This window comes from Hemicordylus capensis, chromosome 4 (genome assembly GCF_027244095.1).
Source record: "Hemicordylus capensis ecotype Gifberg chromosome 4, rHemCap1.1.pri, whole genome shotgun sequence".
Classification (NCBI taxonomy): Eukaryota; Metazoa; Chordata; class Lepidosauria; order Squamata; family Cordylidae; genus Hemicordylus; species Hemicordylus capensis.
Window position 1 is genome coordinate 43,928,389 of NC_069660.1, and position 24,184 is coordinate 43,952,572.

Below are 24,184 nucleotides of genomic sequence, written 5' to 3' on the forward strand. Positions count from 1 at the left end.
CACTATTCAGCTTCATTTAAGATTTCTTTACTTCATGAGTTCTCATGGGGGGGGGGGCATTTTAAAATCTTGTCTCTGGACCCACTCCAATCTTGCTATGCCCCTGCTTCCCAGAGCGGCTCCATCCCCTGAGGGGAATATCTTGCAGTGCTCACACCTCTAGTCTCCCATTCATATGCAACCAGGGTGGACCCTGCTTAGCTAAGGGGACAAGTCATGCTTGCTACCACAAGTCCAGCTCTCCTCTCTCATGATCACCTACCAAGGTAAAACGAACCACTGTAAAACACAGGGTTAAAAGGCAGGCTACCTTCTTTTGGAGGAACCAGGAGCCCTCCACTCCCAGTGCTCCAGACAACACGAGCTGCCTGGGGTAACTATTGCTCCAGTATGTGCTCCAGTCTGCACTTACTATTATAACAGTAAAAGAGAGAATTTTCTCCTACTCTCTGATGTGCAGATTCATATATTTAAGAATGTATAGGCATCCTTTTTATAGGAAAGTTACAACTGCAGTCTTATGGAAGAGGCACAGAAAAGCAAGCATATACAATGAAATGGAATTGTTCTGAGTTTGAAAGGTCTGGGGAACTGTGAAACTCTAGTCCAATTCACATATTTGCTGTGTTCTTATGATTTTTAAAGTTAGTCTAAGGAGCAGCCATCTGTGATTCAGAGCTGTGCACATTCCCGATTTTCATCCTTGTGGCAGCAGAACTCTTGGTTGGAAGACCAGGAAGTGATCATAGAGAGACAGAGATAGAGAGCCAGCGTGGTGTAGTGGTTAGAGTGCTGGACTAGGACCGGGGAGACCCGAGTCCAAATCCCCATTCAGCCATGAGACTTGCTGGGTGACTCTGGACCAGTCACTTCTCTCTCTGCCTAATCTACTTCACAGGGTTGTTGTGAGGAGAAACTTGAGTATGTAGTACGCCACTCTGGGCTCCTTGGAGGAAGAGCGGGATATAACATGTGATGGTGATGATGATGATGATGATGATGATGATGATAACACCTGTCTGTGTAAAATAAAATAAAAATAATAAAAATAAATAAAACAACAACAACAACAATAATAATAATATGCAAGGCACAATCATAGTTGGGCACTGCACCCAGCCAACAGTGGCAGTTCCAAATCTGAAATATGGTGGGTTGCACCGCGCCTCACAAACAATCATTTCTTGGTCTTCCCAACTGGGATTTGCACTACCACATGCAGTTTTCAGGAACAAGCACAACTCTGAATCATAGCTGGCCACTTTGCAGACTATGTCCTTGAGGGTTGCACAGCCCTCAGGGATATACAGGAAGCCCTCCAATATCATAGGGGTTACGTTCGTAGGAAGTGATTCAGAGAGGCTATTCACACATGCGTGCAAAACCAGGCCAAGAGAGCCCAGCTTGGTTTTGTATGTGTGTGTGAACCGCCAAGATGGCAGCAAACCCGCCTAAACAGCCACCCTTTAAAACAAGGTTAATGGAGCGAGCGTTCCCTTAACCTCATTTTTTTTATTGTGTGGCAGCAGCAGCAGCTGCCACAGGAGCCTGGGGAGGGGAGAAGGGATCCCCATGATGCACTGTGTACTTGCACAGTGCATCATGGTAGTTCCAGGGACTGGGATGACACATCCTGGCCCCAGCCCTCCCCGCTTCCTAGCCACTTCCTGGCTTCCTGGCCCACTTCCTGGCTCTCCCTGCTTCCTGGAGTGCATCTAGCAACACAAGCGGGATCGTCTGCAGGGAAGGTAAGTATAGCCTGCCTTCTCCACAGCCCACTCTGGAGCCCTTCTCATTGATCGTGAGAAGAGGCTCAGTGAATGGTGAATCCAGAATATTGGAGTGCTCAACCTAACCCCCCAAATGGTGTTAGGTTAAGTATTCAGGTTGCACCAGTGACTGGGATACCAAAAAGTGTCCCAGCCACTCGTGTACCTCTTTAAGCCTCCCTGCATGCCAGCTGGGAAGCAGGGAGAGTGGCCATTTAAACTTTAAACCTCCCTGCCCAGGGGAGGGAAGAGTCTGGGAAGAGCAGACACAGCTGAGAAGGTGAGCAAGCCTTTCTAAACATCTAGCCTTTTCCCCTTCAAACAAACTAACAGGAAGAGGGGAGTTTTGCAGGGGCTGTTTCTCTTTAAGGGGTAGGTCTTAGTGTGTGTGTGTGTGTGTGTGTGTGAGACTTGTTAGGGTTACTTGTTAGGGTTAAGATATCACAGGGCTAGGAGTACTTAGGAGTTCTTACCTAACTCCAGTGTTTACTTAGTGGCTGCCTGGAGGGGGTGGAGTCAGCTAGGGCTGGGAGAGGCCCCACATTCCTTTCCTTTGACTCACATCCTGTGTGCTGAATCAGCTGACTGCCTAATATGGCCGCCTCCCTCAGCTGATCAGAAGGAACCATGCCCACTGGCAAGCGCACCAATCATATCCCTGAGGTAAAACTGCACATTTGGGGTGCAGTTCCAGTTTTCAAAATGGGTAAAACTTCCAATTTTCATGGACTCCCCTTCCCAATGAAGCTTTCTTTGACTTTGTGGAGGTTTACTGAATGAAATGTTCAAGCAAATCAAGAAAAATAACTGGCTAACTGACTAGAGGGATTGAACAGTCATATTTCTGACCACAGTCTACATAAAATGCAAATTCTAGTTGGCTGAAAGTTCTGTCAGGTAAGTCATCTGATCAGGGGCGTAACTACCATTAGGCAAGGGGAGGCAGTCGTCTTGGGGCCCCACTGCCTTGAGGGGCCCCCAAGAGGCACATCACATGACTCCCCACCTGCCCATGTTGCACCCCCTATGAATTATGTTGAGTCTCTTGGAGATCAGCAGGAGCAGAGAGTAAAAAAACTAGATTCAATGTGTACTAGATTTTCACCGTATTCATAATGGGGATGTGAGTGTGAGTGCACTATATATTGTGAAGTGTGTTTGTGTGTGTATGTCAGGGAGGGGCCCATTTTAAAATCTTGTCTCTGGGCCCCCTCCAACCTTGCTACGCCCCTGCGTCTGATGTCATACACCATATTTTCTATCACCAGGTAACTGACCAATGTAAGTAAACAAGTGTGGTTGTAGATATTTTCAGGGAAAGATGAAAGGGTATACGCGTACTTTAAACTGAAAAAGATATTTGTTTTATAGCTTTATGAAAGCTGCAGGTGAATAGGAAAAGAAATTTGGAAGGCTCTTTAAGGAGTATAAATAAATTTACATAAAATTCCATGCTGCCCTCTTTGGAGTCAACGAGAACTAGAATGGGATTCTGTTCATTCAAGTCAGGAATTGCTTTCTAGTATTGTGATCCATGTTTAAACATGGTTATCCAGATAATGGAAGGATGTACTTTGGGGGTATTTAGGAACGGCCCTGTCAGCACTCATAGCGCAAGGTTGCACCTTTGCTCAGGTAGGCAATCGTGATATTTTTGAAGTAATATTTGACCCTTGTCTGTATTCATTGCATTACGAGCCCATTCACATGACCGGGCTGCGCTCCACTTACCTTCCCCCCCAGATGATGATTTTTGAGTCCTCAGCATGCCACTGCTCACTCTGACGATCTGCACCTCTGCTGGAGCATGGAGCTCCGGAGGCCGTCCTGGCCTTCGGGTATCCCACAATGCACTGTGTGCCAAGAGTGATTCATTGGGGGACTCCCACAGGAGATGGGCACTCTAGGTCGCGGCTGGATTACTGTAACGCGCTCTACGTGGGGCTGCCCTTGAAGAATATCCGGAAACTGCAGCTAGTGCAAAACGCGGCAGCGAGGGTGTTATCTGGAGCTGCCCGTTGGGAACATATCACCCCCATTTTGAAAGAGCTGCACTGGCTGCCGGTTCGTTTCTGGGTCCAATTCAAGGTGCTGGTTTTGACCTTTAAAGCCCTTAACGGTTTGGGCCCGGGGTATTTGAGGGACTGCCTGCTCCCAAGGGCCCACTTGACAAGGACATCTGAGGGGGCCCTGCTCCGGGTGCCGACAATGAGGGAGGCCCGGCTTTCGTGCACTCGGGACAGGGCCTTCTCTGTTGCTGCCCCTAGACTCTGGAATGCTCTCCCGGTGGCCATTCGTTCCTCAGACTCCATCACGGCTTTTAGAAAGCTTTTAAAGACTTGGCTTTTTACCCAGGCTTTTACATGATCGTTTTTGCTGCGGCTTCTCTGTTTTTATTTGTTATCTGTTGTCATGTTTTTATGCTTGTTTATATGTTTTTAGCTTGATGTTTTTATTGCTTGATGTTTTTACTGCTTTTATTGTATGTTTTAATTTTTGTAAACCGCCTTGGGGTTTTCTTTTAACGAAAGGCGGTATAGAAATGTAAAAATAAATAAATAAATAAATAAATAAATAAATAAAAAGAGGTGCCTGTCTCTGTGACCCCACGTAGTCACATGACCTGGGAGCCTGGGTTAAGGGAGCACTCACTCCCTTAACCTTGGCTAAAATGCCAGGCTAAAAAGCCAGGCTAGGCGGCACTGCCTTGCTGGGATCAAGCCTGATCCCGGCAGCTCTCACACACAGCCTAACCCAAACTGTGCTTCCCTAGCCTAGGTTAGGTTGTGCATGAGAACAGCCTCTCTATGTTCCTGGAGCAGTAGCCATGTTTAAGTTTTCTTATCTAGCTACATATTGGTAGCTAATCCAATGTCAGAAGCAAAATGATTTATTTTAATGAGCAAGTTCAGATGGAGTAAAGTAAAGTGTGCCATCAAGTCAATGTTGACTCCTGGCGACCACAGAGCCCGATGGTTGTCTTTGATAGAATACAGGAGGAGTTTACCATTACCCTCTCCCACTCAGGATGAGATGCTGCCTTTCAGCATCTTCCTATATTGCTGCTGCCCAATATGCGTGTTTCTGGGAAACATACCAGTGGGGATTCGAACTGGAAACCTCTGGCATGCTAACCAAGTCATTTCCCTGCTGCACCATTAGGTGGCTAGAGGATAGGATTTTTGCACCTTTGTAGACAAGGGGATTTCATCAGGTGCAGTTTTCTGTATCATTGTGCTACCACACTGAGCAAAGCTATAGCTGGGGAAATTCCATCTTCTATGCAGCTGTTAAAGATGCAGTCACCCCATAACACATTTCAAGGAGTTGACTTCTTGTTGTCTCTGCATATTTGTGTCTGCATTCACATGTGAATACTAGCAGAATAGAGTGTGTGGATTAAGAGGTATGTTATTACAGTCTATCAACAGCTTTTGTTCTCCACAACACATGATCTGAAGCTCAGCAAACTTAACATTAATTGAGCTGTACTTCATTTGCATCACTGAGGAAGAAAGTAGGCATAAATGTAAGATTATGGGACAAAAATGCATAACATTAGCAAAGGAATACCCTTGTCTGTATGTCATCTGTTCCCCTGCTGGGTTCTCTGCCAGGGCAACTGGCATTAAGATATCTCTAGTAAGGAACTGCAAAAATGCTTTTAAAAAATTTCATTTCTCCTTTCATTCTTGTTAATTAAACCCCATTTACTTAGTTACTGTTTTGCTGTACAGTACTTGCATTCATTTAGCTATTCTTTTGTTTGCTTTGTTTTCCTATCTCATCATTTGGGGATGGGGTGGAGGCCGATTTTTTTTTTAACCTGTTTTTTTCTGCCAACTCTTTGTACAGTCACCTCCTGGCTGCAGCCATTTTTATTTTCCCACAATGCTCTGGTCACAGCATAGTTCCAGGGCTTTGTGGGGGAGAAATGGCAGCTACCACAAAAACATGACAGCTGTTCTCCCCCCCCCCCGCCCCCCACACACACCACAAGTGATGTTGCTTGGAGTGATGTTGCATCCAGGACATTGTGGGACATTCAAAATGGCAGAAGTACAGATGATTTCCCTAGTTGCCAGAAAAGGTAACCCCATGTATACAGACAAATGGGCATGAATGGGGTTCCAAAAATAAACCCTATTCGTTCCAGTTCATTTGGGGATGTATTTATTGTGGTACAGATAAAAACTTAACTGAGTGAGCCTGATTCAGTTCAATTTTTCATTCATTCCCAGCAAAATGCACATTGCTAATCATTAACAGCATGGCTGTCTTGGGTATGCAGAATCCCAGCTAGAGGGAATTAATATTAAAGTCCGTGTTCTGTGCACCAGCCTGTTGGGACTCACCTGGAACTTCTGATCCAGAGGTGCAGTGTGCTGTCTCCTCTGAGAGGAGACTCTCCTAGCAAAGGAAGAGGCGCACAGCCCGGCAGAGGCCCTGGCACAGACGAAAGCCTTCTAGATCCAATCTGAACAGCCAGAGCTTGTCACCTCCTCAGAAGAGCTCTGGGCATGGCTGTCCTTAGGGCAGGGCAAGCTGGGCAACCGCCTGGGCCCCACTCTTGTTGCTGCCATTACAATTAATTGAAAGGGGCCCGTATTGGCTGGTTTGCCCCAGGTCCCGCATCCTGCCAGGGCTCTCTAAGGCCACCCCTGGCTCTGGGGACGTGGTGCCAGTGTTCCCTGTAGCAGAGATTCACAGACGTTGTTGTCTACAGCTCCCATCATCCTCAGCTGTAGTTGCCTTTGACGGGCGATGATAGAAGTTGTAGTCAACAAGATCTGGGAGTCCCTGTTACAGGGAACACTGCTTGGTGCCTTCCCCACAACAGGGCTCCTGTCCTGTCCCTAGAAACTCCTCCATCACCCCCAGGATGGCCCCAGGAACAGAGGCAATGCTATACCAGGGCCAAACTCTTGCCACAGGCCTATGGAATCTGCTTGTTCTTCCTTCCTTTCTTCAGCTTGTTCTGAGCTTTGGAAGAGAGTGAGGCTCACCCACTATCGCTGAAACCACAATTATATAGGAACAAGCCTCATGAACACTTGCAGGCTGTATGCTTTGTTTGTTTGTTTTCTGTTGTTTCTTGACACTTTTAGAGGCACAAGCAGGATTTTTGTCTCTTTTCTTTAAGACCGTACAGGACAACATTTATCTGTGGGAAAGTCCTGTGTAAGGGAAGTGTGTGAATCCCATGTGACCAATGCATGCATCCCAATGCCATGTTAAGCTGCATGAGCCTTTCCGCATGGAGAGCTTAAGCGCGGGAGAAAGTGGTGCGAGATCCCATGGCTTAGTACGGTAGTATTCAAAGCACAAATAAATCAAATAAGCATTTTAGAGTATAGTTCAGAGTAAAGCTCAAGCTGTTCATATTTGAACAGTTTGGCCATGGGTTCGTACATTTTTTCTGAGCAGGACGGTTCGTACGGCATGCTCTCCCTGCTCTCTCCCTGCCCAATTTTTTGCCAATGGGGTTACAGACATCATCTTTGGGCAGATATCAAAGGGCGACGTGTGCACGCAATCATGGTGAAGGAACGCCCCCCCACCCCGCCCCGCTTAAAAAAATTTGTCTTGGTGAATTTGCTCAAGGTCGCCAGCAGTCTCTCTTGCACAAGCTTTACAATTCTATTGCTATTGTTTCCTTTCCTCAATTAAAAAGTCCCTCAATTCTTTAAAAGGTTGTCACAAAGCTGGCTGGGCATTGTCCCTGGTAGGATGCCAGAAGCCACTGTACTATTGACCATAATGTTTTTTCGGGCCAACTCGGGGTTCCTATTTTGGACCAGCTGCTGTTTTTTAAAGGCACTGGATAGGCATCAAAAGACCTAGTAAAACCACATAGTGTGCTTGAACCCAACCCATTATAGCTGAAATGCCCCAGAAGAACATCGCCGGCTCTTGCATGTTACTGCAGGGAAGATTCCTTGGAGGTTAATTACCAAAAAACTAAAATAATGATGTTTGCAAAGTCCCCTAAGAAGCTGAATTGGAGTATTGATGGATTTAAAATCGAGGAAGTTGACAATTTTAAATATTATGGGGTAGTTTTCCAAGCAAAAGCTTGTTTAAATGCACAGAAAGAGTTTGTGGCACAAAATGCCCTAAGAAGTATTTCAGCAATCTTGGTGTGTTTTTTTCCAAACTAGGTGGACAGTTTATCCCAGCTAATATCAAACTATATGAAGCTAAAGCATTAGCCCATCTCCTATATGGTGACCAAATCATCTTATACTCCAGTTTTGCAGCCTTAGAAATAACCCAAACCAAGTTCTTGAGAAGCTTATTAAATCAGCCCAATGTGATTTTACATTTAGAGGCAGGTATACCAAGTGTGGAATCCAGGGTCTGGCTAGCAATATGTAATTCATAGTGAAAGTTTATTTTTATCCCTAAGGGTTTGGCACCTTTGAATATTGAAGGATGGCTTTCAGTCGTGATGGAAATTACTAATAGCAAAGAAATACTATTCACTTGGATTCTCTCCTAAACTAATGATAGTGTGAGGCTATGAATGTGCCAAGTTAGCCTTCAAACAAAGGCTCCCAGATATTTCATGCCCAAACGACCTGAGTTATGTTATATATGACTCCAAACCAGATAGGTACCTTAGCACGTTAACAGTGCCTAAGAATAGAAAGATGCTCTCATGGGCATGTTTTGAGGCTCCCCTGTCAGCAGTTTTGGAGAGCAGGTTTAAGAGGATTCCCTATGAGGAACAGGTATGCTTGTGTGGAAATGGAAGAGTTGAGTCTATAGCTCGTGTTTTATTATGCTGTACTTTTTATCGAGATTCTCTGACTTCTCTTATAGCTCCTTTACTAAGATATTTTCCAGGCCGTTCAGAGGAGTTTTTTGTTTGCTTTCTTCTTGTTGACCCTGATTCGATGTTACATATAATATTGCCAATTTTTTTGTGGTGGCTAATAGAATCAGACAGACTCTAATACTTAATCCAATTGTTATACTTTAGGGTGAATTGTTATTAATGCTTAAAGTTTTTTATCTGTCTACTTTGCTGTTCAGAGACCTAACTGAAACTGGGAAGAGACCGAACTGAACTGAAATGCCCCAGTCCATTGCAGTTTAAGTCATGCCTTGCAGGCAGTGTTTTGTTCATCGAAAAAAATTATGTTGTCTTTAAACAAATAAAGATAAATTCTTTTGGGATCACATCTTTAGCCTGCTATGCAGTGGATAATTGACAAAGGATAGATTGCTGGGTTGTCTAATTTGGATAGCAACATGGCAGAGATCCCAATAGAGAACCATGACAGCAGCATCCCCCTCCCCCAAATTAAGTTACCCACTTCACACCAACCACTCCATTTATGTTCCTAATTTTAGAGTTCTGATTCTGTATGTTGTTCTCCCATCACTCTTGTGCGATCGCACACACCCTTTGCTGTACTCAGCACCAAAAATGTATTTCCAAGTGTTGAGCTCCTAATATTTTCTGTTCTATTTTTATTATCTGACCACCAGCTGCTTTTTTATACCCCTGTCCCCAGCATTAACACATCTTTGAAGGTTCCAAGTGCTAACGCACTTCAGCTGAGGGGCATCTACAATTTGCTTTCAGACCAAGACATGCCATTATACCCCATTTCTCAGCAGGTAGCTTCAAAATAGTCCCAGCTACAAAATAAAATGCCTTCTCCAGAGCCGTTAAAGGTCCTCTGTTAGATTCACCCTAATTATAATTTACTCTGCTCATTCTACATGATAAAAATCTAGGTAGCTTTTTGACCCATCCCCAAAGTCTTAATTGATGAGGTGGGATATAAGTGCATTGCATTAAATGAGTAATAAAAGAAACAGTGAACAGGTTTTTGTTTTTAAATTGAAAATATGTATAGCCCACCCCTTCAGCACCATGCTGCTTGGGGCAGTTCACAAAAGTAATAAAATTACAACAAAACAACAAGGGACATAAAACCTTTCCTCCTTTTCTGAATCCCTGCACGGGCATGTCATTCTCTCCTGGGGACCTGGGAGCAAGGCAGGGGGTTCAAAGGCAGTAGATGGCTAGCTCCTGGGGACTGCTGGATCCTGTGTCTCCCCAGAGGTTCAGGGGCTACACTTTCTGTGCGTGGCAGAGCTGCCGCTGCCGCCGCCTCCTCCTCCTCCTCCTATTACTACTACTACTACAACAAATATTTATATACCTCTTTTCAACAAAAGTTTCCAAAGTGGTTTACATACTGAATTAATTGATTGTTGATTAATAAGATGGTCCTAAAGGGCTCACAATCTAAAAAGAAACAGAAGATAGACACTTGCAACAGCCATTAGAGGGATGTTGTGCTGGGGTGGATAGGCCAGTTGCTCTCCCGCTGCTCAATAAAGAGAAGCACCACTTTTTAAAGGTGCCTGTTGACCATTTAGCAGAACCTCGGCAGGAATGGCAGGCTCAGACGGCAGTGTGGCCTCAGCCGGGAAGATGGATTCGGACACTGGCAGGGCTTCTGCGGGAGTAGTGGATTCTGGCAATGGTGGAATCAGAGGCCTGATAGCTGGTGCAGCGTCTCCCTCATCCTTGGCTTGGAGCCACTGGCCACCAGTCAGGGCTGATCCTGACACGATCCTCCCACACATTCCATGGTGGCAAACTCAGGCTGAGCACTCAATAAATGCTTGACAGGAAGCTGCAACTGAGCCTGGCTCTCTATTGAGAAGACCTTTGTAATAGATGTGTTTCTAAAGATGTGTTTGTTTCATTCACATTTTATTGGTTGAGATGTACACTCGTAGAATCTAAGCTGTACACCTCAAAAAAGTGTGTGGAAAGAACTGTAGGAGGCATGGGCCAAAAGAGGCATCTCTGTTCCCTTCAGAGTGCTTCTGCTCCCTGCCACGTCCTTATTACACCTGGCTGCACCTTCTTCCTCACTAAAAATGACCCTGCAGCAATGCAGGCTGCCACTTTGGGAGCTGCCTTTCATTTCTAGGCAGGCAGGTTTTTTCCTGACACAAAATTAGCAAGCTGAATCAAAGAGAAGCTGAAGAGGGGAAGGTAGGGGGAGAGATGTAATCTCCAGTCAGACGTGACTCGCAGGCAGCCAGCATTAAAGTGCTTTCAGAAGGCTTGTGTCTCCTTCATTAGGAAAGGTCAAAGCCAATCACCCCAACGGTGATTTGAGGAGAACAAGATATAGGATTGTTATTAGGGTAATCTGTCACTGGAGCCTTTTTGCTTTCCACAAGAACAGGCAGGAGATAGTGCAACACCCACAGTCCCATGATGAACTTAATTTGCAGTCCCACTGCCATGCCCTCTAGAGGTGGACACCTGCATTGCAATGCACTAATGGAATGAATGAATGAATGGAATATGCCGGGTCAGATTACTTTCCTGTGCACCGAGAAGGCACTTTGGCCAAATCTCCTATTAGAAGGCTGCTTCATGTATAACTAATGTGGTGGTGAGAAAATGGAAAGAAAGAGAGCTTGTAGCAGATCCTAACTTCTTGTGGGGACCAGTTTATCCATTACAACTCTCTCACTAGTCCAGTCCTTCTCAACTTTGGCCCTCCTGCTGATGTTGGCCTACAGTTTCCATAGTCCCTATTGGCTACTGTGGCTGGGGATTGTGGGAGTTGTAGTCCACAAGTGGAGGGGGGCTACATTGAGCAGGCCTGCACTAGCAATGCTCATAGGTTCACTGAATGACATCCAAAGGAAGTACTTCACTACCACATAATGTGGCGATAGCCACTAGCTCAAATTTGCTTTTAAATAGAGTGGACAAATGTGTATAGATCTATCAGCTGCTATTATCCATGATTGTGATATTCTGTTGGTTTTGCAGGTGCCTCAGGGAGACTGGAATAATACGCTGACGAGGGAAAAAGACAATGAAATCCCATGTCGGCGCATGCGGAGCGGGAGCTATATCAAAGCCATGGGAGATGAAGACAGTGAAGACTCAGAAACCAGCCCCAAGCCATCCCCAAAAACTGCAGCACGGAGGCAAAGTTACCTCAAGGCCACTCAGCAATCCCTGGGTGAACAGAGCACCACCCACAGGTACACACTTCCATTCAAAGGAGACTCTAAAGGCAGCTCTACCCAGAGTTTTAATAATATCTGCATCCTGATGGTGATAAGAGCTCCAGTGAAGTACAGTGTAAGAATTTAATTCCCATATTAAGTGAAGGAAGTGATTAGTGAAGGAAGTGATTAAAGATTTGCAGACAGGAAGGTAACAGTATGGCTAGTGGGAACAGGTAGGATATAATGGTACTATTCCATGAATAGTATCCAGAAGTGAAGGACAATTAATTAAGCAGGTCACTGAATCCCTCTACTCTCCACTAGAATTTCTCTGAAATTTCACCCCCACTGATTAAGCTTTTTCTTACATTACAAACTAGAAACTTTATACACATGTTTCTAGATCTTATGGCTGTAAAAAGAAGCTTAAAGATATATGGGGTGAATTTTCAGAGAAATTCTAGCACAGTGCAAAGCATTTTTAAGCTTCTTAAGTTAATAAGTAGTTCTAAGTAGAACGAATGGAACTTACTTTCTGTTTCTTTTACCCCCTCCCATGTGCTGTAAATTTGGTTTACATCCAGCTCACAGCACTTGGGTTACAAAGAGTTGTGTGTACTTTGAGTGGCCACCATCTTGAACCAACATGGCAGATCAGCAAAAAAACCAACCAACCAACAGCTCCTGTCAATGTTCACCGAGACCCCTTCCCTTGAATTGTGAATTTGGTTTGTATCACATTGTAAACACACAAGTTATTAGAGGGAGACATACAACACACATAAGCATGTTGCTCGAATAAGCCTTCTTCCCTTAAGAAGGTAGGCTAAAAATGGGATTAATTATCTTTCACTTTGATTTTCCTGGCCATGGATGAGATTATAAAGGTGCTGACCTAGAATTTCAATGAAATTAGCAAAGGAGTAAAATATTGAAATGTTCTGCACAGAACTATCACAGAGGGGTCACGAGACAGTAGAAACAGGCAGAAAAAACTGCCATACAGAGGCTTATTCTAAAATTATTCTTACTACCTGGTGGGCACTGGAAACAGCTTCCATGTGGCTGCTAATTCCCATTGCAAGTGTAACGTCTGCCACCATTCATAACCATCAGCAGGTGCTGATGTGGAAGGAATGTATTTGTGAAATAAGAGGGACCGTTTGGAAATAGGAATGAATGGGTTTGGGAGCCAACCATGAAGGTTGGAGGAAAGGAAGGAGCATAGAAGGAACCAGCCTGTGTAGGGGTATTGTTGCACAAGTGCAAGGCAACAAGGCTATGTACCCAGGAATGTTCTTTCTGTATGTTATATTTTTAAAAATAAAATATTTATTTCCACTACTATTCTTGATATTTTATTTAACCCACAAACCTTTAAACATCTCCTTCATCCAAACTGGCCCTTGATAATTTCTAGTTTATAGAGGGGGTGTGGACTGATATGTTGCTTTGAACAGACCGACTCTGCTGTATTTATTAGCAGAACAATAAGTCTAGAAATTAGAAGGCCCTTACAGCCTTGGTCATATCTTTGCCCTGCATTTTAACTCCCAGGGAATAATATCTTGGTTCAAAGGAAACCTGTCTGGATCAAATGCAATAACCAAGGCTCTAAGAGAGTTGTTTGATAGCTGTGAGAAATGGTCTATAAAGGAAGTCATCTGTCTTTATAGTTGCAAAAGATAAGATCTAGTACCATCTGCTGGCCATTCAGGGAGGAATTTTGCTTCAGCGTTTAAATGTTGATTTTGTAAAACTTGTTTCAAGCCTCCAGAACACAAACTGGGAGAGCCAATCAGGACTGGGACTGTGGCACAGTGGGAGGGGTTATTGAACGCTTTCCTGTTGCACCATGATCCCAACAAAGATGCCACCCTGAAACTGCTCTTAAGCCTGGGAAGAAAGCTTCCAAATATCAGCAAACAGCATTTTGGTGGAGTGGGGTGGGGTGGAGGGGAGCATTTCCATTGGGACTGCATACCATAGCTGGCTCCGTCACTGCCCTTCTCTTTCCCTTACCACTTAGTTGCCAGAATTAGAGGTCCTGGCTTTCAGGGAACAGATTGTGACCCTGAAGGCATGGCTCAGACTCAGTAACTCAAAGAGGCAACTTTTAAAAGTGGTGATTCTCTTTATTTAGCAGGGAGAGAGAAACTGACTCTATCCATCCCCAGCTCAGCAACCCTCCAGTGGCTGTTGCTGCTGTCTATCTGATGTTTCTTTTTTCTTTTTTAGATTGTGAGCCCTTTGGAGGCATGGAGCCATTTTATTTATCTATTTATATCTATGTAAACTGCTTTGGGAACTTTTGTTAAAAAGTGGTATATAAATATTCATCGTATTCATAACAACTGTCTTTTAACAAATCAGGTACCAAGAAGCCCCCAAGAAGGTTCAGACCCTAGTTTGCTTGCTGATCTCTTGAGGTGGGGATGGGTGTGTTTGTGGCCGGATCCTGAATTACTACTACTACTACTACTACTACTATGAATATTTATATACCATTCTTCAAACAAAGTTGTCAAAGTGGTTTACATAGAAAAATAAAGAATACACCAATAAGATGGTCCCCCAAGGGCTCACAATCTAAAAAGAAACATAAGGCAGATACCAGCCGCTGGAAGGATGCTATGTTGGAGCTGGATAGGGCAGGAGCGGAGCCAGGTTGGCGGTGGCCTGTGTGCGGACACTACAATGCCCCCCTGGCCCTGCCCCCGCGTCTGATTTCAGACGCTCCTGGCTAGCCATGCCCCCAGTCTGACGTCAGACACGGGGGAGTGGTCTCCCTTCCAGATAGGACCGCGTGGCCCCGTTTGGAAAGGAGATTGGCCCGCGCTGCTTTGAGCAGAGCGTACCGGAATGACTCTCCCTGCCTTAAAGGCAGGGAGAGCCGTTCCGACCATATTGCCAATTCAGCACGGGCCGATCTCTCTCCTGGAGCCCCATTTGGGAGGGAGATCGATTGGCCCCGCTGCATTGACAGCGGGACCAGGAGCGGCTCTCCCTGCCTTTAAGGCAGGGAGAGTTACTTCGGCCGTGCTGCCAACGCAGCATGGGCAAACGGGGCCACATGGCCCAGTTTGGGACCGAAATAATGCCCCCAAGTCTGACATCTGACATGAGGGGCATGTCTGGGGCCGCACTTGCGGCCCCTGATTGGGTGCGGTCCGGGTTCTTTGAACCCGTTCACCCAATGGTGGCTCTGCCCCTGGGATAGGGCCAGTTGCTCTCCCCCTGCTAAATATGAGAGAATCACCACTTTAAAAGGTGTCTCTTTGCTCATTAGCAAGGGTCTAGATAAAGGTAGATGCAACATGATTGAAAGAATGGCCTAGATATCCTGGTTATCCAGCATCATATTGTCCAGCAATCAATATCTTTGTTTTTATCTGGTTGTAAACCGCCCAGAGACGTAAGTTTTGGGCGGTGTAAAAAATATGATCAATCAATCAATCAGCTTTCTGGCAATGAGCAGAAAGTTTGTTTTAAATACAGGCTGTTGGAGTTTTGGAGATGTGCTTAGCAAAATGAGTTTGAGGAAACAGACAAGACACATTCAAGCAGCTTTGTGATGGGCAGGCTGTATATTTATGTGGAACACTACTGCCACCCAATGGAAATCACTAATAGATCGTCAGTTTGCAGTAGATCAGTAAAGGCCTCTGACTCCCAACTGTTTGACAAAAAGATGTTTTTCAAAAGGGGGGAAAGGTTGTTAGTTACTGCATGGTTGGAATTCTTAGCTGCAGATTTGTATTTATATAATCAGTTTGTCCCAGTGTATGGTTCATAAGTGCAATAGACGATTGGCTCTGCCCCCTGGGCCACCATTTTGTACCTGCCTCCACCCTTGAGTCATGCTTTTGCACCTGGCTTTGTTTGGTATACCTTGGTGCTCTAGTGAAAGAACTAAGCAGATCTTGTAAGCTTGGTCTACCCTTGCATATGGGCTGTTCTTGCCAGATTGAGGAGCAATGTAAAATATACAAACCAATATTTTGCCCCAAATACATCATCAAGCAGTGTTGCTCTAACACTATGCAAGAAAATCTAGGGTTTGTCCTTTTTTTAGTAGTGTCCAGTAAATATTACAGAATACGAAACATGACTTGATTAGATTAAGACATAATTTTATTGGTTTCTGCTATTCATGCCCCCCTTTACTCTTTCTTCATAATGTTGCACAACTGATGCAGAATATGAAATTAATTCAGTGAAGGAGTGGTAATTGAAATATAAAAAGGGCAAAGAACTAAGTCAGTATAAATTGCTATAAAAGGGAATTCTTGTTGGCATGAAAACAAAAGGATTTGCATATCTGAACTGTACTGATTGGTTTTCAAAAGATCCAATTATTTCTGCTCTACATTTATTCTAGTATTAAGCAGTTGGTTTATATTATTGAAGGCCTGAGCTATTTTGTTGTACTTTGGCATTTTAGCAGCACTGAGAGTGAAGGCTTACTGGCAACACCTGATTGTCACAGAGATCTATGATTATTTCTCTCCTCTCTTTATATCAGAGGTTCCCAACCTTGAGTCCCCAGATGTTGTTGGACTACAGCTCCCATCATCTCCAGCCACAATAGCATTGTAGCTGGGGATGATGGGAGTTGTAATTCAACAACATATGGGGACCCAAGGTTAGGAGTCCCCTCTGTTATATGGTAAGAATCTCAGTCTCTTTGTCTTCATCCTACAGAAGTCTGGATCGGCTTGACTCTGTTGAGATTCTCTTGCCTCCAAAGTTCCCAAGCTGGGAGGAAGAATACAACCAGATCACAGAAAACCTCGAATCCAGTTGCATCAGCCAGGTGAGAACCAATGGCAGCTGTTTACAACCACAACTCTTCACAAGTAGTTACCCACCTCAAAGTGGGGAGATGGCAGTGACACCCGAGCAGAGGCGTAACTAGGGAAAATGGCACCCGGGGCAAGCACTGAAATGGCGCCCCCCCACTGCGCCCCCCCCCATCGCCCCCCCCCCCCAACATACTACATTATACTTAGGTTTTTCCTCACAAGCGCCCGCCACCGCCGCCAAGCCAGGCCACTGACTGGCCGCCAGGCGCCAGCAAAGCAATGGGGGGGGCGCAGGCAGCGCGGAAAGGACCGCTCGTGGGGAAGGGGGCACTGACGCGCTCCCTTGACTGCTGCAGCGCTGCTGCACTGAGCAGGAAACATTTGTATTAACAAAAATTTTAAAAAAAATTTAAAAAATTGGTCATGGCGGCGCCCCCCATGTGACCAGAAAAAATGGCGCCCGGGGCACGTGCCCCCCCTGCCCCCCCTATAGTTACGCCTCTGCACCCGAGGTGAGGCTGTTCCCAGAAAAATGAAATGAGAGTGCTTAATAAGGCTGGTTTCACATGTGACCACATAAATCAGTTTTTGCATTTCCCACATCTGTAAGTCCAGTGTATAACTTGTATTTACTATGTGCGCTCTATTCAAAAATGGAATTTCTTTGACATGCTATCACACATTAACACTGCTACCTAAACCTTCCCATCACCTTCCAACTCACTGCAGCAGCTACCACTTGGTCCCCAGCACCATTGGGGTCTGATGTGCACCAGAAGGAGAAAAGATTGCAATAACTATTCTGCTGTCCATTAGTGCGTCTGGAAACATGAACAACATTGGTCGGATGTTGGCATAGTGGCTGGTCTTGTGAATCCTTGGACCCTGAGGGTGGGACTCCTGAAAAAACTTTGAAAATTGTATGGAGCTAGGTAGCAATACGTGGACTCTTGCAGTTGGTCCAGAACCTTTACATGGCCAATATCCATATCAAAACTGTATTGTATTGTATTATATTATATAAACCCAGGGACTTTTTTGTATGGGGCGGTATATAAATGTACAAAATAAATAAATAAAAATAAAAAGTCACATGCTGGGTGGAGGCAACACAAAGTCATAGTAGTTATTAATATATGTAGCTGGGAAACTTGCTTTAGCTCAGTTCTGCTAGGGATGCAGGGGTGATGGATAGCAAACTAAGACCACATGATAAAATTCATATACAGTATGATTTTTGAATTTGTTATGTTTGTCTGCCAGCCATGTGTCAGTTCCTTGGCCTGTTTTCTCTGTAAAAATACTTTGTAGAGGTCTTTGAGATCCTCAGGAAAGAGGCTATATTGGTGGATGTCTGCCAATGACTATCATTGTGCACACAACAAAAAGTTCACATGCACAACATGGGAGGGGGAATTTTTGATGATCCTCCTTTCTTTCCACAGCCCACTGTGCCTCCCAAATATATGTCCCTGAGAGCTGTGGGACTCTCAGGGACATATTTTCATGATCCACAGTGGACTGCAGAGGGAAGAGAATATCACTTTAAATAGCCCCTCTCGCATTGCACAACTAAACCTTTTTTTGGCATGCAGAATGTTAGTCTCAATGTCAGCCAATATTTTTATTCAGTGAGAAGTAAGAATTATCAATGTCCTGATGTTTCAAACCAAGAGCATCAAAGTCATTTCACAATTGTTTAATCAGTCCTTTAAGAATAAAAATAACAGCAACATCATGCTTCTAGGGATTAGGAAGTGAACATTCTCACCATCAGTTTGTATGCAAGGACAATAAAGATCCCATGGTTTCAAAGCATTTCCCAGTTACCATACTTGCCAAGCACTTAACTGAGAGGGGGATCAAGTTCTAAGAATAATCATTATAATATCATTATAGCTATTCTGATATGCGATTGGATTACAGTACACAGCTCAACATTCATACCTGTAGTTATGCTCTTTAGATTTCACCTATACTCTTGAAAGAAATCGTTCTGAATTACAAATCCCAGTGATAATACATGAGCCAGCTGGTGTGATTGGTATCAGATGTGGGGGACAAAAGCTCATTGTGATTTTTGAGAAGGTCTACGCCCCTGGAGATGGAAAAGAGGTGACAGCATTGCAGTACTTCCAGCTTTCAGTGTGTGATCATGGTTTTATTGTCTTGACCATTGGTTCTGCAGCGACCAAATTTGCAATGGTGTTTTAAAAGTTTTTAAAAGTTTCAAAAGCACAAGAACTACTATAAAGGTTTATCAATGTGGTCAGAGGAATGGATATGAAAATTGGCAGGAATGTCCTCCAAAGATTACTCCATGGAGAGAGTACAATGATTTGTTCATTGTTCCCCTAACCCTGACCTTTTCCTCTGTGCAAACATGTCTGGGATTTTACCCTAATTGTTTGGGGGCAGGGATAAAGAAGGGGCGATAACACAGAGATAGCTATAAGTACGACAGTGCTATCACCTATTTTCCATCTCTATGGGACTAAGTATTGCCAAAAATCACTATGACCGTCCATCCCCTGAGGTGTTACCGATGGCCAAATTTAGGCCGGGCTGATAGACTAAATACTGATACAGTGGACCACTGAGTCAGCTTATCAGGTGGGAGTTTAACTGTGTTACAATTTGACAAACACACCAATAGCCCATGAGCCAGGACCCCAGATTTTGGCGTGGCCCTCTGCTTCTACCTTTGTTAAAACTTTGTGAGTTATATACTAATTGGAATCAGAACTATGACATACAATTTCCAACCTTGGTATGTCCCTGGAGGGCAGTTCCCACTTGCTATGTGTACCCAGTCTTGAAATTACTCCAAAATTTAACAACCAGGTATTTCCACATGGAATTTCTAACCAATTTAAGACTGCAGTCCTATGCATGTGTATTTGGGAGTAAGTTCCAGTAAACTCGGTGAGTTCTGAGTGAATTTGCAAAGGATCCGGTTGTAAACTGAAGAGGGGGGTACCAAGGTTGGAGTGGGACTGGAGACGAGATTTTAAAATTGGCCCCTCATTTTGAGCCTGCGCAAACGCTTGTGCACATCAAAAGGGGGCAGTCTCCCAGTATGGAATAAATGAATAAACACTTTTAAACAGTCTGATTAATCTAAGGCCCCCATGGGCGACAACTACCACCCAGCCCCAAGGCTGGGTCAAAGGGATTATTTTTAATGATTCTAAAAAAATGTTTATGGTTTTATTATTTCTCCCATAAGGAATAATGAGGATTAGATTCTTTGATGTCACACAGATTCTACACAATGAATCCCTATGTAGAAACTATGTGACATCGAAGTATCCAACACATGTGGATTCTATGGTGTTGGATTCTCTGATGGCCTGTTGCTTTCCCCCTGCTAAATATAAGAGAGCCACCACTTTAAAAGGCTCCTCTTTGCTCAGTTAGCAGGGGGCTAACTGAAGCACAGACTTCTTCAAGCAAGGAGAAGTTTAATTGCTCTTCTGAGAGTTATATGAACAGTTTGCATATAAGTAAACTATTTTGAAATGAGGAAAACGTGTGTTATTTCTCTTGCAAACAAAGTTATTTCTCTTGCAAACAAAGGGGGGGAAACCCCAACGTTCTAATTACTGTATTTTTACAAATTCATATCTGTATGTTAGTACAGAAAATGCACAGCTAGATGGACAAAAGCTAGGTGGACGAAGGGTCAGACTCCATATGTTTATGTAATCTAGCATCCTATTTTGAACAACAGGCAGCCAGTCAGATACCTCTAGAAGCTTGCAGATCAGGGCAGGAAAGCAAGAGGCTTCTCCCCACTGTTGCTCCTAACATATTCAGAGCCTCCATGGTCAGGGGCAGTCAAGGCAGACAATCCTTGACTACCCCTCTCCCACAATTGCCAAATGCTGTTAGTGAACAGATGCAGCGTTTAGACCCACAAAACCTAAAGACAGTTCTAAATATACATATATGTGGGTATTTTACTATCTGTGACATTTATATACTGCCTTTCTTCCAAGGGGTTCAGAACTCCTTGACCCCCCACCCCCCGCATTTTGTGATCCCCTCCCCCATTACTTCTGACAACAGTCCTATGAGGCAGGTTAGGATGAGAGAGTATCTGGCCTAAGGTTAACCAGTGAGCTTCATGGCTGAGCAGGGAGAGTCCTGAACCCAGACATTCCCAATCCTAACTCAGCACTCTAACCCCTACATCACACTGCCTCTCAAGTGTTGGTTCACTTATCTTGGAGTAAGTCCCATCGAGTACAATGGGGCTTACTTCCAAGTAGACATGAATAAGGTCATGATACTATGGGAAAGGAAAAACCTGCAGTATCAAAGCTGGGCTACTCACCTCTTTTTCTTTCCTTAAAGAGATTTTCACTCCCCCCCCCACCACAAAACACCCAAAATGTAATGAATTACACTCTCATATGTCCTTCCTCAATGGGTGTCTCTCCCTTCACTCAGTGCACTCCAGGCAGAAGCAACTCGGTTTTCTCTCTCCCTTGCTTAACCCCCCCCCCCCCCCAGTCACCTTTCACAGTCCCCAACCCACAGTGGGCTTTTCACCTCTTTGCTCACCGCCCCCGTTCCTGCTCCTGCATAGCACCACCTTCCTACCCATTGGGGCCAGCCATGGTCAAGCAAGCAAGGGGAAGCCAAGGAAATAAATGACGAATGAAACCCCTTCCAGGGGTGCCGCCAAGGGGGCTTGACCTTGAGGGAGCAGATGGAAGGAAGGAGCACTGCATGTTGTCAGAGGAATGCGGGGACCAGAGCAGAGCTCAGCCTCCAATTTGTGCAGGGGCTGCTAGGGACCAAGGGGGCTTGCTGTGTGCAGGCGGCTCCTGGTGCAGGTTGCTCTCCACTCCCCCAGTGGCGGCGGTGGCACCTCTCCTTCCCACCTTCCCTTCCCTCCACTGCCTCTGCGCCTCACGCAGCCGGCGCAGGCTCGGGCTGCTCTCCTCCTCCTCTCATGGCAGGCGCCCAGTCTCTCTCTCTCTCTCTGACTCATGACGGTGATGGGCAGCAAGGAGCACAGGCGGGCCAGTGGCCTCAGGGCACCCCTAGAGTGACTGACTACACCCCTGGCCAGTGCTGTTTTGGCCCCTGAGCCAGCCCTGTTGGTGGCTTCTCAGAGGCTGTGGGCCAGGAGACAAGAGGAATTCCTCATCACTTACTTTCTGATCCTTTTGGCTGAAGATGCTGGGGATTTAAACTGGTTCCTGTTGCCTGCAAAATAGATGTCCTACCGCTGAGCTCTGCCCCTTCCAGTTCTGAATACATTTTTTTCTAGTTAGATTATCCGTTACTAGCATGATTTTTCTTAATAGAGACAAAGGCTATGGAGAATATTCTGTGCAGATTTTTGGATGGCTCTATGGAATGGAATGGGAGAGATGTCTTGGAGGCAGCCAGTCTGTTAAGCAGTGTTAATAATGTAGACTTTAATAATTATTCCATCTCTTAACAGCCATTGAGATTATGGTGCATTTTTGCTCACACTAAACTTTGGTTGTTTGGCAATATCTATGATGTAGTGGCAGAATCTGACAATTAATACCTCTTCGTTGAGTGTTCTAGCAAAGTAGATTCAGCAGGTTCATCTTGTTGGGAATTCTCTCTGGTAGGAGAAACCCTTTTTCATTATAGCAGAGTGCACAGAGGCACAACACAGCAGAATTTAGTTAGGCATGCGTGTATGCTGAGAGTAAAGTAACTTGGAGCCAGTTCATCGTTTCAAATCAATATAAATGGTATTTATTAGAGAACTCCATTCTAGATAGGAAAGTGAGGAGTTTAATCTAGCTAGCTAGCTGGATGCAGATGGATTCTGCATCTCTGCACACATGGTGCAGGGGAAAGGAGCTTGCATGTTGCAAGTTAGAAGGAACAGGAAGAGAAAAGGGGGGAGAGGAAGTGCAAAGCAGGAAGGAAGGAAGTTAGTCCCTAAGAGTAGCAATCTGCATTCCAAAGGGATAGTGTCAGAGCAGTAGAGAAGGGATGACCAATGTCTTGCCCCTCTAGCCCTCTGACTCACTAGTCTGTCCTCCACTGACTTTGAGACAAGAGACAGTGCAAAGTCCTTCACTTCCAACACATCTCAATGGCAGTGTGACGGGCCTACTCTGTCAATGACAGAAAGAGGAGGCACTGGTCGACATACTGTGCAATGGTACATCAGCCTAGCAATGTTGCATGCACAGAAGTTGCACAAATGCCAAAGCTGCACAAATGCCAAAATAGCACAAATGCAACTACATAGGAGTAAGCCCACCGACTTACTCTTGTAGTTCCATTTCTGCAGTTTTGGAATTTGTGCAACTTGTGTGGATGCAGCATTACTAGACTGATGCACTGTTGCTTGTATGTCAGCCACTTAGCCCAGGTGTGGGTATTGAGCTCATGCAGATTTCTTGCTTGGTCCCATTTACTGTATTTATTGATTTGTTTCTTTGTTTGTTTGTCAGATTTGTACACTGCCCCAAACTTCTGTCTCTGGGCATTTAACAATAACATAAAACAAGTTAAAACATACACAAAAATCTTAAAACAATTTAGACAATCTAAAAGTCAAAACAGATTAAAACTTGAAAATTTAAAAAGCTGAAAAAGCTTGAGTGAAGAGGTGGGTTTTCAAGTTCTTTTTTAAAATGGTCAAAAATGAGGAAAGTTGTATTTCAGTAGGGAGCACATTCCACAGTCCCAGGGCCGCAATCAAGAAGGCCCGATTCGAGGCACCAGCTGAGCTGGTGGCCACACCAAATCAAAAATTTGCTCCTCCCCGCAAGTATTTAAAACAATGAGGTCTGTAAAGACTTGGAGTGGGTAGCAGAAACACAGTATGCATGTATATACTGAAGAGTTGTGTACATCTGTTCCATTTCTCAGATTGTTTCTGAATATTATCTTCAAGATTTTGTACCACTCAGTGTCCTTAGAGGCAGCTGACTGAAGCTTTTGCTATTAACTGATCACCTGGTTTTAGAATTTGCTTTGTCAAAGTGTTAAATGTGTCCCGGGCCTTTATTTAATGGCCCTGTGGAGTTTTGTCCTATCATGCTCAATCAGTCATCTAACGATGGTTGTTCTGCTGTTCCATTTGGACGTTGTGGTCCAAAAGTGTTGCATAGTCTCCACCGTCATTCTGTGGAGAGCTTCTGTGTTGAAGCTGTGAGATCCCCATTCCCTATGCTTTAATCTTCTCCAACTCTTTCTTCCAGATATTTGGACAGCCCACATTTATTCCGCAGATATTTACACATGGAGAGCAGGTACCTGATAATCTTCTACTGCCCCTTTTGTAGATGTTTAGCTTCTTCAGCAGTTGTAATACGTTGCCTTTCAGGGATTGTAGTACAATGCCTGAGGCTGGGTGGGAGGAGGGAAGAGAAATTGAAAGGAGGGAAGAGAAATTGGGGTGAGCTGAGTGTAGCAGAGACACAGAACATCCCAGTGATTATTTCAAGGTAGCTTAATGTCAGATGTTCTCTGTCAGCTTTTAGTGCTGCATTGAGGCCTGAGAGAAATCTTTCTGTGATGAGGCCTGATCTGACTAAGAATTAGTAGATCTGAATGGAAAGAAATGGAAATGAGAAACGGATTTTAAGAACT

At 44.6% G+C, this 24,184-nt stretch overlaps 1 protein-coding gene across 4 annotated transcripts in view; it reads left to right on the forward strand.

The window, feature by feature from the left end:
• Positions 1-24,184, forward strand: part of DLGAP4 (DLG associated protein 4) — a 536,166-nt gene that overhangs the window by 395,439 nt on the left and 116,543 nt on the right. For all 4 annotated transcript variants that reach the window (XR_008320783.1, XM_053313662.1, XM_053313661.1 and 1 more), the window contains 3 exons: positions 11,593-11,810; positions 16,482-16,593; positions 23,794-23,844. Coding sequence is in view for 3 of the 4 variants with exons in the window: in XM_053313662.1 (XP_053169637.1) it covers positions 11,593-11,810; positions 16,482-16,593; positions 23,794-23,844 (381 nt within the window). In the remaining variant the exon portion in view is untranslated. The remainder of the gene's footprint in view (positions 1-11,592; positions 11,811-16,481; positions 16,594-23,793; positions 23,845-24,184) is intronic.